Raw genomic sequence first — 18,234 nt, 5'->3', positions numbered from 1 at the left:
CTCCCCACAAGGGGGCGCTATTTCCCCAGTTTTACTGACTGTACAACTGGATGTAGAAGCAACAATCTGATCATGTTACAATTATCTATCTATCCATCTATCCATCTATCCATCTATCCATCCATCCATCCATCCATCCATCCATCCACCCACCCACCTACCTACCTACCTACCTACCTATCTATCAGCAGTGGTATTGAGGCACCTTAAACAGCTATTCAGCTGTCAAACATTCACATTGGTTTCACTATAACTAGACCTGTCACGATAACTACTTTTGTTGGATCATATATTGTTGCAGATGTAATGGTGATCAATGATATTATTGTCATTGTAAGACAATTTTATCCCATACTTGCAGTTAACATGGTAATGTCGGCTCAAAGATGTCTGGAGCCATTTATCCCTATATGAGTGTGTTGCTCACATAAAAAAGGGAAAGAAAGAAGAAAATAAAAACAAATTCACGACCAAACCCAGGAGACAGTCAGAAGCCGGACATTTCTCTGTTCTCAGTTTAGTAGCAGCTGAGATTGTCTCTACCATGAGAATAGACAGTCCACCTTAAAGGTCGGTCCACCTTCTTTAATCATCGGGTGGAATTCAGCTCTGGTCTTGAGGAGTCGTAGCTTTTATTCACTAAACTGAAGACAGATTTCACTGGTTCATTCACAGCTGCTGACTTCAGAACAGTTACTCTCTCTCTCTTTGTCTGTCTCTCTCTCTCTTTGTCTGTCTGTCTCTCAACCAAACACTCCCTAAGTTCCTCTTTTCAGTAAACAAACATGCATGTAAACATATCAGGCAATATCAAGGCTTCCAACAACATAACATTATGATCTCTTACATATTTCCATTTGCTGCCAATAAGATGTTCTTCTGGTTGTGAATCTTGTAAAAATGACAAAAAAAACAGACAGATTTAATCTTTGATCAAAGTGCAGTCTGATCAAATATAACACAGAGATTACTCAAAGTTCAGAAGTGATGATAAGGACCTCAGACTATCTGCATGTAGCTGAAAAAAACTGGTTCAAAACAGACCAATGTATCAAACGTCAAAAACAGGTAGATAGATATAAATAATCACAAATACCAAAAATGACGTACAATAAATAGAAATAATTGTAGTATTTAAATACAATAGTTATTTTAATTATTATGAATTATAACATATTGCTATTAGAGTAATAGTAAAGTGCACAAATCCTATATGACACACAAATACACAACCAAAAAACACACTAATAAATCAATATTACCCATCATCCAGTCCAGACTAAACCAGTTCACTAGTTCTTGGTGTCCACAATGATTTTATATTATTCTGAATGATTTCACTCCCAACTCAGAAAAAAATACAACAATGTGTCTGAAATGACATATTCACATTATGGACTCTGGTTTATTTGGTAGTGTGACTCATTTTCATTTTTTGCATCATTAGGATACCCTCCTGATTACATGATTACTTGGACTCAATAATAAACAGAAACATATCTTTAATAAATAAACAGCAGAATAATCCTTTAGTTGAAATGTGAAAAGTCTGTACAAACACTGAGGTCTGGATTCTCTCTCTAAACAGCTTTATAGAAACTTGACTCATTCTACATGAACTGAAATAAATCTGGACATTTTATTCACACCTTCATTGCATTTTTTCTTTACAAAAGCTGAACAGAAAGGACACGAAATAGGATCATTTCATGGATCTTTGTACTTTATAAGAGCATAATTTAATAATAGGTTATATAATTCATTATATTTTAACTGGGTTTTTTGTTTTGTTTTATTTGATTTTCTACTGTACTCGATGTTGTACACTGTAGTTTTATGTGAAAGGTTAGTGTTGTCCAACATTATCTGACAGTACATACATGTGTGTCGGTGTTTAGTCCCTTGTCATATTGGAATAGAAACACGATCAATAAAAAAGAGAGTGAGTCCGTCCCTTCTCTGACAGACTATAAAACCTCTGCAACCTGTGTCTGCCTCGTCTCTGCTGTTCCTGCCTCCTCAGCATCTCAGAGCAGGTGTTCAGCACAGGTAAAAACACTTTGACTGATGAATGTGAAATACTTTCAAATGTGAAGATATAATAACTGAACCTAATAGATATCTTAATTTGTCAATGTTTTAATTTCATTCTTAGGCAATAACATTACATTTTCACACTTTTACAGCGTGTGTACACACTTTATGTATTTGTATGTGTCACTATGGTAAGAAGGCTCTTGAGGTGGACTTACTATAAGGCAAAGTGCTTAAACCATTATGATTGTTTCGGGGCCCCCCCTTCGGTTCCTACTATGTGCAGACAGGATTCAGGGAGACAACAGCAAACAAATTGTTTTTTTTGTTGTTATCTAAAAAACGAAGCAGACTTAGCAGAGCCAAAAAACTGAGTTTTTAGAGACTATTGTGGGTTCATTATTTATTTTTAGGGGTGCTGAGATCAAATTTGTGTTAGAGAGTCCCTAAAAAGAGTCTAAAATCGCCCCTGGTTTACAGAATCAACCTTCAGTTCAATGGTTGTGTTGTTTGAAAATGTTTTATGGGATGGTCTGCACTAAAATGATACATATCTCCATAAATGTTTTAAATTTCATGTGTCGACATATTTCATTTTATCATTGAAGTTGAATTTGTAAATGTATACCTTCACCTTTAATTAAAACGACTAGTTAGAGATTTATGCTGAACTATGACCGTGATCACCAATATTTCAATTAAATTAATAAAAGTTATTAATAAAATAGTTAAATAAATAGTTTCAATTGTCAATTTAAATGACTGATATTTCTATGTACATTTTTAAATAGTGCTTTATCCAAATTTAATGAACGGGACATAATCCATTAGTCAGGGTGTGATTTGTGATTTTTATTTGTGGAGGGGTCTCTAAAATACTGACAATATTAGCTCAGCCTGCGGATCGACATTATTAATTTCTCTGTTATGTGGTCGTCAGCATACAGTGATGTTAAAAAGAAAATCCAACTTAGTTAGTTGACTCTGAAGAGCAGAGGCAGGAGCGTCTTCTACCACTAATGTTATGTTAGTGACAACTGCTGATGTTACACCTGCTGTCAGCACAGACCTGCTAACACCTGGGCTGACAACGCAGGATAAGCTGGAAGAAGAAGTTGGAGATGAGGGTAAAAGCTTGACCTCTCTGTGTCTTATTCGTGCTGATAAATTAAAATACAGTAGACTACATCACTGTGTAGTATAGCTACTGTATCGTGCTTGGCTGTATTGTATCATACAGTGTTGTTTAGTCTTGATACCCGTGTGGAGGTGTTTTGTGTTCATTAAGTGATTATCATATCTTGTTTACCTCCCTCCCCCCACATTATATCAATTTCAATGTCATCTTTATTTATATAGCACATTTAAAACAGCCAATGGCCTACCAAAGTGCTTTACAGTAAAATAAGTAGAAACAATAAAACAAACAATAAAAACAAAATAATATAGAGAAATAAAACAGATAAAAAGACCCAATAAAAGCGGCTATACTCCGCCAAAGGCCAAGGTGAACAAGTGGGTTTTAAGCAGTGTTTTAAAAGTGGAGAGGCTGTTTGCAGATATCGTTGTCACACCGCCATCAGACAATTAGACAGCAACAATAGACGAACATGAGTCCTGTAGAAATATTACAGAGCTGCTATCTAAACCAAACCTTTGTCAGCATGTTACACTTCTTTATTCAACTGTGTGTGTTTCTGTTGTACAGCTGTTGCCCTGACTGCAGAGATGAAGGGGCCTGTCTGGGTAATTCTTGGAGTATTCATTGCTGTAGCATGTCTTATTGCTCTTATTGTTGTTCTGCAAACACCTTCGACCAACTCCCTGAATAATGAGGTGAGTAGCCCATTCAACTAACAGTGAAAACAGTTTTACATTTAGTTTCCACTCCAACATCCAGTGTGAGAGATGTGTGTATGTTATTGTGTGATTTAATGTGGTAGAAAAAGGTTGATAAGAAATGAGAAGTTTTAATTTAGTCTTTGAACTGCAGCAGTGAATAAACATGTTAATCAGAATGTCTCCAGGGTGAAGTCTATAGGTTCAGTTTTTATTGTCTTTATACAACAGATACTACAATATACTACTAAAGAGTTTTCCCACAGTGGAAACAAATTTAATGATGTTTCATAATAGGAGGATAAATACACAGAAACGGTTAAAACACAGCTCAAAGTGCACAGTTCACATCCTCAGTCCTGTGTTCAGTGTTTGCTTACAGTTATTGAAACATGCTGCTTTCACTTCAAAGTTCATCAACTTTTGCTCTGTATTAAACACACACCAGGATCTTTCTCTGACTTTAACCAGACGCCAAAAACCACAGTCACAAAAACTTCACTGTCACGAGCAATGAAACATGTTTTATTGACACGTTCAGTAGCAGCATTTTCTCATCATGCTGTCAGAAAACATTCAAACTTCAACCTGGATTTACTGCTGTACTTTCTTTGACTGTAATTTCTACAACTTACTTTGAATACATCATAAAATCTTTGTAACATCACCTGTTCTTTCCTTCTTCTGCCCTCCAGAGTAACCCTCATGTACTGGATGGGGCTCCTGAAGCTGTTGATGACATGTACCTAGGCTGCGAGAACGAAATGATGATGGTCATTGACAAATATTTCCAAAAAGAGAATGTGGGAAAGTTTAAAACTGCCTGGAAAAATGCAGAAAAATGTTCAAACAAATTACATCTAGCGGATACAGCTCTCACCAAAAACCACATGCAGGCAATCTGTGCTTATACATCTAACGACATTTATAAGGAATTCAATGAAGCAGTCCGGACCGGTAAGAACATCTACGGCAGCTCCTTCAAATTCCACTATTTACATTTCTGGCTGACTTCTGCAATACAAATCCTGAAAAGCGAAGATAAGTGTATCACTACTTATAGAAGAAATGACATTGTGTTCACCGGCAAAGTTAACCAAACCATGCGGTTTGGTGAATTTGCATCCAGTTCCACCAAAACAGAACTTACAAAATATGGTATTGAGACCTGCTTTAAAATTAATACCTGTTTAGGAGCTTACCTGAAGGATTACACAGCAAATGGAACAAAGGAGGAGGAGGTGCTTATCCCCCCCTATGAAACATTCAAGATAACCCACGCTACTGTAGGTTTGAGGTATGATACAGATCTGCCTGACTGTAAGAAGGTCTTCATTTTGAAGAGTGTAGGAAAAATGAGTAACCTAAACTGCACACTAATAAGAGAACGGAGTTTGCTCCAAATGATGCAGAACATGTCATAAAATGAGTTTTGTTCTGTAAACTTCATAAATCAATAAATAAATGTATAAATCATTAAACTGCTGTACTGAAGTCAGTGACAGAGCATCACAGCACCATCTATGACTGTGTGCAGAATTTACATTGATGTTTATGTGCAGCAGACTGTATGGGATCAATACATTTGTGATATCATAAAAATGAGTTTCTCTATTTGTATTTTGGTTTTCTGTATTCCCTTTTTTTCATGTTACCATTTTTATTTCAATTGAACTTTTGATTGATGTTGCAGTTTTTTGCTTTTTATCAATGATATGTGTTGTAGCAATATAACTTTGTGATGTTGAACAATGACAATAAAGCTGTTTCTGATTCTACTGAATATTCAACATGTGAATAGCTGTAATGTGCAGTCAACAACAAATCAAATAAACCAATAAAAACACATTCAGTTATGTTTATGTTGATAAAAGTTAACAGCAGCTGTTTGAGTCACTGCATCAGATGGAAATATAATGATCTTTTTCTTATCAGTCTGTTTTTCACAAGTGACACTTAAAGAAAGTAAAGTCATCAACTCCTACTAACAAACACAAACTGCTCTTTTTTCCTTCACTGCATGTTTTAAATTCAATTAACTGAATAAAACATCCAGCTCGTCTATAGATAGATAGATAGATGGATGGATAGATAGATAGATAGATAGATAGATAGATAGATAGATAGATAGATAGATAGATAGATAGATAGATAGATAGATAGATAGATAGATAGATAGATAGATAGATAGATAGATAGATAGATAGATAGGTAGGTAGGTAGGTAGATAGATAGATAGATAGATAGATAGATAGATAGATAGATAGATAGATAGATAGATAGATAGATAGATAGATAGATAGGTAGGTAGGTAGGTATGTAGGTAGGTAGGTAGGTAGGTAGGTAGGTAGGTAGGTAGGTAGGTAGGTAGGTAGGTAGGTAGGTAGGTAGGTAGGTAGGTAGGTAGGTAGGTAGGTAGGTAGATAGATAGATAGATAGATAGATAGATAGATAGATAGATAGATAGATAGATAGATAGGTAGGTAGGTAGGTAGGTAGGTAGGTAGATAGGTAGGTAGATAGATAGATAGATAGATAGATAGATAGATAGATAGATAGATAGATAGATAGATAGATAGATAGATAGATAGGTAGGTAGGTAGATAGGTAGGTAGGTAGGTAGATAGATAGTTATATAGATAGATAGATAGATAGATAGATAGATAGATAGATAGATAGATAGATAGATAGATAGATAGATAGAGAGATAGATAGATAGATAGATAGATAGATAGATAGATAGATAGATAGATAGATAGATAGATAGATAGATAGATAGATAATTGTAACATGATCAGATTGTTGCTTCTACATCCAGTTGTACAGTCAGTAAAACTGGGGAAATAGCGCCCCCTTGTGGGGAGACACTGCTGGTGTGTCAGAATAAGGGTGACGTACAGAAAGTCCTGACTGTGTTTTAAAGTAGATTAGTGTTAATGGTGCAGCAGAAGGATCAGTGCTGCAGACTGCATGACATGACAGGAATTAGGATTTAAGGTTTAATAAATGTTCCTAAATGTCATTTTAGAAGCAAATAATGATATATATATTGTGTTAAATATACAGTATATACTTGTAAATGGTCTCATGATGATTGTGTTTTTATGATGATAAATATGTCTTTTAGTAGAAAAACATATTAATGCATGAAGGTAAAATAGATTAATGTTATGACACTAAATATAATTTAAAATTGAATTGTATAATTGAAAACCTTAATCCACATTTAATATAAATGTAATGTATGTAATGTAATGTAAATAAATCAATGTGATGTCAACTATATGTACATTCTAGAACATATAATACATAGAATAACTTACATATTGTAATTTAATTAAAATATATATAATTCTTATATTTTATTTGATAAATCTGATGTTAAATATCTTTTATATAAAAGCTGAAATATTTAAAAAATATTGATGAATTGTGTGAATAATTATATTAGAGTATACCATGGTACATATAAAACATTATAATAATTTACAACTGTAATATGAATATAATACAAAGTCAGACCACAGCCTCGTTCTGGCATTAAAGTAGCCGTATGTAAGAAATATATTCCAAGTAATCATAAAATGGCCCTGATATGTCACCAGACATTAAGGAATCATGTTAATTTCAATACTGATATCACTGACAGTAGTAGTCCAGCCAGAATATTCACATTTGAAAAGCTAAGTGGCAGCCCACAAGTAATGTTTGTGTTTTGGCCTGATGCGCCACCCACCACCTATCTACCAATCACAAAGTCAGTAGCGTTTCAGCATCCAGGTTGCCAGTTGCCACTGAGCTGCAGCTAGGAACATTGCAGATAATGTTTGATGTTACAAAACCAAAAAAGCCTGGTTATGACTCTCAAATACGTCGTGACCAAGCGGGGAGCTCCGGTCCTCTGAAATGATGACAACGCGGAAGTAACTTAAAACTGCATTCTATCAAAAGGCCACCAGGGGGCGACCGTTTTGGTGTCAAAAGGACTTCCATCTCTATACAAGTCAATGGAGAATTCACCAACTTCTCACTTGATTTCTAACCTCAGTAAACGTTTTCAAAATGTGTTTATGGTCTCAATCGCTAGTTTAAAGCCTTCTTCAATGCAGTATGATGTTCATTTGGGACATTTTGGCCTCCCTGATTTTATATGTGACGATAAAGCAGGGTATGCATTAGGGCGTGGCTACGTCGTGATTGACAGGTTGATTGGTTCACAGGTTCAGGAGGGCGAATCATGCTCCTCCTGATGCCCATATAAGTAGAATCCCTGTTTTTATTTTTCCCAGCATGCACCTGAAATTTTCAAGTTGGCGGTGCTCATATCCGATACTATTCGCTTCCAAGCAGCAGTCCACAAACCAATGGGTGACGTCACGGATGTTACGTCCATTTTATATACAGTCTATGGTCGTGACAGACGGCCACAGCGTCATACAGCTATCTCTGTCACACAGCACTCAGCTGCACCCGCTGATACGGAGGAGAGGAGCAGCTAACTCACTGTGCGTGTGTGTGATGGTGACGCTCTCCTTTGATCTCAGACAGTCTGTTCAATGCGGGAATACTACTACTTTATTCCGTCTCCCTGTTATTTATAAAAGTTCAAAACACTGAATGGAGAACAGAGTTGCTCCGTCAGAGAGCGGCTACAAGACGAAGTTGTGTTAATTGTGGTGGAGTAAGGTAGAGTGGATGAAGAGGGAGGGAGCGCTGACAGTAAGAAGCCGGTGAATCAGATCAATAACACGTTATTTTCTGATTGTTTCACAGCGGTTACGTTCAGCAATGAGTAATAATAACATACACATTAGCTGGTCAACTTACACTGTGCAGACATCCCAACTCTCCCGGAAGTTCCGGGAGTCTCCCGCATATTGATAGGGCGTGTGTGTGTTTGTGTGACTATAAATGCAGCGCGTGTGAGAGCAAAGCGTCCTTATAACTCTGTGTTGCCGTTTATTAGACCGAACGCACCCCTCCGGGAGGGGAACATTCCAAGAGGGAGGGATCTTCAAGGATGGACACATTTGAAATCTGTCTGAGATGAGATAGATGTAAAAACGGAGCTGCTGATTGGGACAATTGTTTCTAAGGCATTGGAACAGTTACAGTATATACAGTGTAAATAGTGGACCCTATGCAATCAGGACAATGCTGGGCTAGACCTCTAAAAGGAGAAGGCAAGGAAGCAATGGATTGTGAGCAGCCAGAGATATCAATAAACAGAGTCTCAGTTGTGAAATGGAAGAACTTTGGCAGCAGCAGTTCAAGACAGATTTCCCTGAATGCAGTGTGGATGAACAATCTGGAATGTCAAGGGAGGATCAAATGTTTTTTGGTCACAAACCCAAGTGAATGGCCATTACCAGATTAATTTACCATTAAGGAACAAGGAACTCAACATGCCAAATAACAGGAAAATTGTTGAGCAGCGTGCTGCATACCTGAAGAGGAGGCTTCAGAAGGAGTCATCATTTCATGCAGACTACATTGCCTTCATGAATGATCTGGTAACCAAAGGTTATGTTGAAAGGGTGCCTGAGGAGGAGTTGGAACGCTGTGATGGCAAAATATGTTGTCAATCAGTGTTGTTGATTTTCAATGTACTTTTTTCTTGCCACTGTCGCCACGTGTTTGCTCATGTTGGAATGTTGAGTCTCTTTAAATCAAACTTGAAGAGTACGGTTTAGACCTGCTCTATGTGTAAAGTGCCTTGAGATGAATTTTGTTGTGATTTGGCATGAGATAAAGATTGATTGATTAATTTAAGTCATCACCATCTATCTGCAAGGTCCAAGTACCAAAGACTTTTGACTCTACTAATCATCAATATCATCTGTATAATAAACAATTCTTTTTACTTCATTCTCTGGTCTCTCCTGATTAAAATATGTTTAAATGTTTTTCAAGTCTTCCACTGATCCTTCACAACAACTATTTAAACACATGGCATATTGATTATTGGTCAGGTATAGGTCACTTTTCTCCAGTGTGTGGATCTACTGCTTCTCTCTGTTTTATATCATTACAAACTGAACACTTTGAGTTTGGGACATTTTAAGAGGTGATCTTAGATGGAAATGTTCACAATTTTACAGACAGAAAAGAAATATTAGACAGACTGATGAATGATGAAAATACTCGTTAGTTTCAGTCCCGACAGACAACATGTCAGGTGTGTTAACCTGTTCTGTTGCAGCGATGTGGCTGCACACTACAGCCACGATGGTTGTAGAGGAAGTTATATAACTAAGAGCTGCAATCATTACTCAATAAGCTGGCAAATCACCAAATATTTTATCGATTTGAGTCATTTTTTAAGAAGAAAATTCCCAAATACTTACAATTTCTACGATATCTGTATATTTAAAATGTAATGTAGCTGCAGCCTGATACACAATCAGACTCCACTTTATCATCATTAATGTAGTAAGTCTGATAAATGATGAATTCATGGACAACACTGAATAAAAGATTACTGTGGTAACTTATTGACACTTTTCCCGCTCTGACTCAGCTAAATGTGCAGAGTCCACATACACATGCATTAATATTGCTACATCCACTGGATTCAAATGGATTGATTTACCTGTTGCTACGGTGACCTGTAGTATCGGAGCTTCATTGATGATGGCTTTTTTTCATTCACCGATTACAAGTTTAACTCAGAGTGAAGACAGAGTTGATTGAACAAACTGATCAGCTGTTCTGGTTCAGAAAACTCAGTTTCATCTCAGTGTTGTTCAACTCAGAGTTTGTTGAACCTGTTTTCTGAAATAAACCCACAGAAAAAAACTTTTTAGTACAATCAGGAATACTTTAATGTCTGTGTTTGTAACAGTGAGCAAACAGTCAGAAAACGTTAAAGCTCTTAAATTACATTCACTTTAAGATGTGAGTTAATCTAGAAATAAACACACATACACATACACATGACTTTTAGTAAGGTAGAAGAAGGGAGGAGCAGACAGGTAGGCAGGTGAAAGTCCATTCAGACACCATTTTACAGTCAGTAGAGCAGAAGGAGGAAAACAGCAAGTCTGAGGCAGGTGAGTGTTAATATCAGGACTGCAGATTATGATTAATGTTATTATTGATCAATCTGATGATCCTTCGCTCCTACAGCCATCAGGCTGTCTAATTCTTCAATAATTTACAGAAGAGATAACAGACCAATTGAATTTACCCTTGGGGATAAATAAAGTAATTTTGAATTTTAATTTTGAATTGAATTTTAATTATTTAGTTGATTAAACTGTCAGAATTTATGAAATCAAACAGTTTGAGGTCTTCAGAAGTTGTTTCCTGTTTTTCTTTTCCTGGCTTCTGCATCCTCAGAGCAATGTAACGTGACTCACTGCTGCTCTCTAAATGGATAGAAGTCACAGGTAAGAAGCACACAGATGTTTATTTGAAGTATGTCAGATTTAAACCAAGTCCAAGTTTATCTTTGTGATGACTAGAAAACACACATGGATGTAGTTAAAGTCATGTAAACTAATAAGAAGCTACTAAGTTGAGAGGCAGGTTTTATTATACTGTGTGTGTGTGTGTGTGTGTGTCTCCTCCACTGTTACTCGTTTACCTCTCAGACTCAAGAAGATGAAGGAAGAGGAGGACGGAGCAAAGTCTCTTATACCCAACTTTCCATCTATGCAGAGAAACCGGTCTAACAGTCCTCCTCCCTGTAGTGAAATGCACTTTAGACCCTCTTAGACCCGTTTATAGCTGGTAAGATGAAAGAATAAAAACATAAAAATTGTAAACCACAAAAAAAGATCAGTCACAGTTCAGGGATCAACAACATGATTGTCTTATGTTTAAAGTTGAAGGTGCAGTGAATGACTCATGTATTGCTGTTCAGTATTGTGACTGCATGAGGAAGAAAGCTTCTCCTCAGTTCTGGTCTTTAGGCTGCAGAGGTTTCCTCCTGACCTCAGCAGCCTGAACGTATGGTTCTGGGGATATGTGGGGTTCATTTCTATTAATTATCTATTTATTAATGATGTGTATCAAACATTTGTACAAATATTTCCACAGACATAGAAGAGAATTTGTAACATCTAGCTGGAGTACCCGGTCTAACAGTCCTCCTCCAAACTTCAGTAATGAACCTGGACCCTCAAACACAAAGTAAGAGACTGTTTCTACTGTAAACTGACGTGAAGATGAATTAGTTCATGCCATTAGATAATCTACATTATTAACACTATTCTTATATAATTCTGAGATTTTTTGTTGTTTGAGAATTGATTGCATTCATTATGATGAATAGTGCTAATAAGAATTCATCAGAATTCATCATCAATTCATTCATCATTTATCAAAGTTCTTTATTGGTCACGAATACAAAGCATACAGTATCATGTGTAATGAAATACACTTTAGACCCTAACAGATAGGTTTATAGCTGGTCATATTGAAGAATAAAATGATAAAAACTGGTAATAAAGATAATGTAAAACAGTTCAGGGATCAACAGGATGATTGTCTTATGTTTAAAGTTGAAGGTGCAGTGAGTGACTCATTTATTGCTGTTCTGTATTGTGACTGCATGAGGAAGAAAGCTTCTCCACAGCTTCTCTGTTCTTGCCTTTGGCCTGCAGATGTTTCCTCCTGACCTCAGCAGCCTGAACTTATGGTTCTGGGGATATGTGGGGTCCATTTCTATTTATTTGGCTTCATTTCTGCAGTGTGTGATGTAGTGTAGAGGGCTTTCTTCATGTTGGCCTGGTTAAAGTTCCCAAACAACCATGAACACACCATCAGGACATGTGATCTGTAAATTATTGATGGAGCGATAAAGAGCATTCAAAACCTCCGCCGTGTCTGCACTGGGGGGGGGGGGGGGGGGGGGGGTGTACATGGCTTTGATATGACAGTAGGATGGATATTAGGGTTGACATTTGGCATGGAATGATATAAAAATTTCATGTCATGATTCTTCATGCCAAAATAATTGCGACTAATATTATTTTCCTGATAATCATGAAAATAGGTTTAAAACTCATAAAATGGCAATAAAACATGTTCAAGACCTCAGTTGTGGAGGCGGCTGCTCAGAGTTGCAGCCTGAAGGTTGTTGGTGCCTGTCGGGGCAGCAACCGGAGAATCGCTGGTGGACACTGGCGATAAAGGATGCCGTCAAGCTGAAGAATGAGGCCTTTAGGGCCTGGCTGGCCCAGGGGTCTTCAGAAGCAGCAGATAGGTACTGAATGGTACTCAAGGTACTCAGGCTGAAGCAAAAACCTGGGTGTTGGAGGAGTTCAGTGAGACTATGGGACAGCGTCAAAGAAGTTCTAGCAAACCGTCAGGCGACTCAGGAGGGGGAAGCAGGGCTTAGCCCAGGCTGTTTTTGGCAGGGGTGGAGAACTGCTGACCTCGACTGGGGATATTATCGGGTGGTGGAAGGAACACTTCGAGGAACTCCTAACCCGACCAACATGTCCTCTGTGGAGGAGACAGAGCTGGATGACCCGGCATGATCTTCACCCATATCCCTGGCAGAGGTCAATGAGGTAGTTAAACATCTCCTCAGTGGCAAGGACCCGGGGGTGGATGAGATTCGCCCTGACATGTTGAAGCCTCTTCAATGTAGCATAGAGGACAGGGACAATGCCCAGTTACTGACAGACTGGGATGGTGATCCCCATTTTTAAAAATGGGACCAGAGGGTGTCTTCCAACTATTGGGGGATCACACTACTCAGCCTCCCAGGGAAAGCCTAGTTTGGGGACCTCAGAATTGCTTTGCTGCTGTTTGCAGATGATGTGGTTCTGTTGGCCTCAACACATCAGTACCTCCAACAGGCACTGGGATGGTTTGCAGCCGAATGTGAAGTGGTCGGGATGAGAGTCAGCACCTCCAAACCGGAGGCCACGGTGTTCTTCCAGAAAAAGGTGGATTGCCCCCTCAGAGTTGGGAGGGAGTGGCTGCCCCAAGTGGAGTTTAAGTATCCCTGGGTCTTGTTCAGGAGAGAGGGTAGGGAGGAGCGTGAAATCGACAGGCGGATCAGTGCGGCATCAGCAGTGATACGGGCGTTGCACCGGACTGTCCTGGTAAAGAAGGAGCTAAGTCGAAGGCGAAGCTCTCGATTTACTGGTTGTTCTACATTCCACCCTCACCTATGGTCATGAGCTTTGGGTAGTGACCTAAAGGATAAGATTGGGGATACAAGCATAGGGTCAGGAGTTCAGACAAAACAGGGGGAGGCTAGGAGTAGAGCCGCTTATCCTCCTCATCGAAAGGAGCCAGCTGAGGTGGTTCGGGCATTTGGTCAGGATTCCTCCTGGACACCTCCCTGTGGAGGTGTTCCAGGCACGTCCGACTGGGAGGAGACCCTGGGGTAGACCCAGAAGACACTGGAGGGACTATATATCTCTAAAATAGTCTGAAATACCCATCTCTCTGTCTATGAAGAGTAACCGGTCTAACAGTCCTCCTCCAAACTTCAGTAATGTGCCTGGACCCTCAGACACAAAGTAAGCGACTGTTTCTACTGTAAACTGACGTGAAGATGATTCAGTGTGTCATTTGATAATCTACATTATAAACACTATTCTTATAATTCTGTTTTTTTACTGTTTGACCATTGACAGCATTCATTATGATGAGTATTGCTAATAAGAGTTCAAGTTCAAGTTCTTTATTGGTCTTGTAAGTGTACAATACATTGTGTAGTGAAATGCACTTTAGACCCTCTTAGACCCGTTTATAGCTGGTAAGATGAAAGAATAAAAACATAAAAATTGTAAACCACAAAAAAAGATCAGTCACAGTTCAGGGATCAACAACATGATTGTCTTATGTTTAAAGTTGAAGGTGCAGTGAATGACTCATGTATTGCTGTTCAGTATTGTGACTGCATGAGGAAGAAAGCTTCTCCTCAGTTCTGGTCTTTAGGCTGCAGAGGTTTCCTCCTGACCTCAGCAGCCTGAACGTATGGTTCTGGGGATATGTGGGGTTCATTTCTATTAATTATCTATTTATTAATGATGTGTATCAAACATTTGTACAAACATTTCCACAGACATAGAAGAGAATTTGTAACATCCAGCTGGAGTACCCGGTCTAACAGTCCTCCTCCAAACTTCAGTAATGAACCTGGACCCTCAAACACAAAGTAAGAGACTGTTTCTACTGTAAACTGACGTGAAGATGAATTAGTTCATGCCATTAGATAATCTACATTATTAACACTATTCCTATATAATTCTGAGATTTTTTGTTGTTTGAGAATTGATTGCATTCATTATGATGAATAGTGCTAATAAGAATTCATCAGAATTCATCATCAATTCATTCATCATTTATAGTAATGATGGACCTGGACCCTCAGACACAAAGTAAAAGACTGTTTCTACTGTAAACTGACCTGAAGATGATTCAGTGAGAGTGGTTTATCGCTGCAGACTGACCACTGCAGCAGGAAACTGAGTCTGACATTTAACGTTTGGGAAAAGTCAAATGTGTCAAACTGTTGTATCACACTCACACAGAGGGAGAGAGACTATAGCAGAAACAGAGAGAGAGAAACACTAATAAAAAGATGCATTATGAAGATATTTAGCAGAGCTCTCTGTTCAGCAGCACAACACAAAAGAGCAGCAGTCTGTTATTTTTCACTAGTGGACTTTTCTGTTTGGCTCAGTTTCCTCCTGCTTATGTTTCCTGACTTTTAATGGCTCAGAGTAGCTAAAAGGAGCCCTGTGGAGTTTTCTTGTTTCTTGACAAAAGTCATATTCACATTGACTTACTTACCAAAACACATTGTGTTTCTCCTTGTGGTCTAACTAATGTGTTGAATCCACTTCCTTCCTCATCAAATATCTATTTTAAATCCTGCATTGTTTACATCCATGTTTACTGGCTTGCCGTCTTCTTCTTCTTCTCTGCCATTGCTGACACACTGTTGTGTTGGTCTAATTATTATATTATTATTATTATTATATTGGTCTCTTGTGATTGTAGTTTATATTATTTTATTTCAAATTGAATGTGTTGAACAAAACTGACAGCCTGGACTTTTTATGTGGGGAAAGTGTGAGCTGTCGGTTGGCCTCCACTAATGTCATGTGTCATACAGAATGTGTTCATGTCCTCAGAGAGAGGAAGAGGAGGGATGTTTCTGTGAAGGAGCAGCTGCCCTGCTGTTCTTTGTGTCAGGACGTCTTGAAGGATCCAGTCTTTACCAGCTGTGGATACTGGTTCTGTAGACAGTGCATCACCTCATACTGGGACCAGTCTGCTTCATCGGGAGACTCCTCCTGTCCCCAATGTGGAAAAAGATCCAGAACCAGACCTGGACTGCAGACAGACAGTCAGACCAGCACTGTACAAAGTAAGACTGAAGATCTGTCTATCTGATGTCATCATCTCTGAAAACAGGACAGGAATCTACCTCCTCTATCCTACTGAACATTAACAGTCATACTGATTTTTTTTAATGATACCTTATTTTCTTTTCTTTCAGCAGAAAGTGGTCTGCAGGGGCTTTTAGATGAACATCAGATCATTCTGATCAGCACATGTGAATGTGTGACTCAAGGAACTGATGAAGCAGGAAGTGAAATCCTCCTCAACAGCATCTTCACTGAGGTCTACATCACAGAGGGACTCAGTGAAGAGGTTAATACCCAACATGAGGTGAGGCAGCTTGAAACAGCTTCCAAGATGAAGACCCTCCATGACACTCCAATCAAGTGTCACAACATCTTTAAAGCCTTACCTGACCAACAGGTAACTGAAGATGTCAATACCCAACATGAGGTGAGGCAGCTTGAAACAGCTTCCAAGATCCTCCATGACACTCCAATCAAGTGTCAGGACATCTGTGAAGTCTTACACAGAGTCAGAGTTGTTCTGACGAGTGGCGTCGCTGGCATTGGAAAAACCTTCTCAGTGAAGAAGTTCACTCTGGACTGGGCACAGCGCTCCAAAAACCAAGATATCAGTCTGCTGATTCTGTTTTCATTCAGGGAACTGAACTTGATCAAAGATAAGAAGTACAGTCTGCTCATGCTGATCCATGTTTTCTATCCAACCCTACAGAAGCTCACAGCAGAGAAGCTCGCTGTCTGTAAAGTTTTGTTCATCTTTGACGGCCTGGATGAAAGCAGACTATCATTAAATTTCAAGAACAATGAGGTCGTGTCAGATGTCACACAGAAGTCATCAGTCAGCGTGCTGCTGACAAACCTCATCAAGGGGAAGCTGCTTCCCTCGGCTCTCATCTGGATAACTTCCCGACCTGCAGCAGCCAATCAGATCCCTCCTTCATGTGTGGACAGGGTAACAGAAGTACGGGGCTTCACTGACGCCCAGAAGGAGGAGTACTTCAGGAGAAGATTCAGGGATGAAGAGCAGTCCAGCAGAATCATCTCACACATCAAGACATCCAGGAGCCTCCACATCATGTGTCACATCCCAGTCTTCTGCTGGATCACTGCTACAGTTCTAGACCACATGTTGACTTCAGACCAGAGAGGAGAGCTGCCTAAGACCCTGACTGACATGTACTTACACTTCCTGCTGGTTCAGACAAAGAGGAAGAAGAACAAGTATGATAAGGGACATGAGGCAAGACCACAGGAGCTGACGAAGGCTGATGGTAAACTTCTTCTGAAGCTGGGGAGGCTGGCGTTTGAACAACTGGAGAAAGGAAACATCATGTTCTACCAAGAAGACCTGGAACAGTGTGGTCTTGATGTCACAGAGGCCTCGATGTTATCAGGAGTTTGCACAGAGATCTTCAAAAGAGAGAGTGTGATGTTTCAGAAAACAGTCTACAGCTTTGTTCATCTGAGCGTTCAGGAGTTTCTGGCTGCAGTCTACATGTACCACTGTTACATCCACATGAAGACAGAGGTACTGAAGGACTTCCTGGGAAAGAAACACAGTTACTCATTTTTGGATGAGTTCCTGAAGGGAGCCATGGAGAAATCTCTCAGAAGTGAAAATGGCCACCTGGACCTGTTTGTTCGGTTCCTTCATGGCCTCTCTCTGGAGTCCAACCAGAGTCTCTTAGGAGGCCTGCTGGTTCTGACAGACAACAGTCCAGAAACCATCCAAAGAGCCATCAAAAACCTGAAAAAGATGAACAGTAAGGATATCTCTCCTGACAGAAGCATCAACATCTTCCACTGTCTGATGGAGATGAACGAACTCTCAGTACATCAGCAGATCCAAGAGTTCCTGAAGTCAGAGAACAGATCAGAGAAGAAACTCTCTGGGATCCAGTGCTCAGCTCTGGCCTACATGCTGCAGATGTCAGAGGAGGTTCTGGATGAGTTTGACCTGGTGAAGTACAACACATCAGATGAGGGACGGCTGAGACTGATCCCAGCTGTGAGGAACTGC

The 18,234-nt window shown here is 39.1% G+C and overlaps 2 protein-coding genes across 2 annotated transcripts; both read left to right on the top strand.

Annotated features, from left to right (window-relative positions):
- The first annotated feature begins 3,058 nt into the window (after window positions 1-3,058).
- Window positions 3,059-5,297, top strand: LOC133981864 (ecto-ADP-ribosyltransferase 4-like). The gene is made up of 3 exons (XM_062420725.1): window positions 3,059-3,161; window positions 3,743-3,870; window positions 4,569-5,297. Exons 1-3 carry the CDS (start codon window positions 3,059-3,061, stop codon window positions 5,295-5,297), a joined length of 960 nt encoding a protein of 319 aa, XP_062276709.1.
- A 6,687-nt stretch (window positions 5,298-11,984) lies between these two features.
- On the top strand, window positions 11,985-18,234 carry LOC133981749 (protein NLRC3-like; the record flags this gene model as incomplete). Its single annotated transcript, XM_062420591.1, has 8 exons — window positions 11,985-12,009; window positions 14,068-14,087; window positions 14,266-14,357; window positions 15,987-16,216; window positions 16,349-16,614; window positions 16,702-17,454; window positions 17,533-17,742; window positions 17,803-18,234. Coding segments are annotated over exons 1-8 (2,028 nt in total), but the record flags the coding sequence as incomplete, so codon positions are not given.

Source organism: Scomber scombrus, chromosome 6 (genome assembly GCF_963691925.1).
Source record: "Scomber scombrus chromosome 6, fScoSco1.1, whole genome shotgun sequence".
NCBI classification, from domain to species: Eukaryota; Metazoa; Chordata; class Actinopteri; order Scombriformes; family Scombridae; genus Scomber; species Scomber scombrus.
This window is presented reverse-complemented; position numbering and strand designations above follow the sequence as displayed.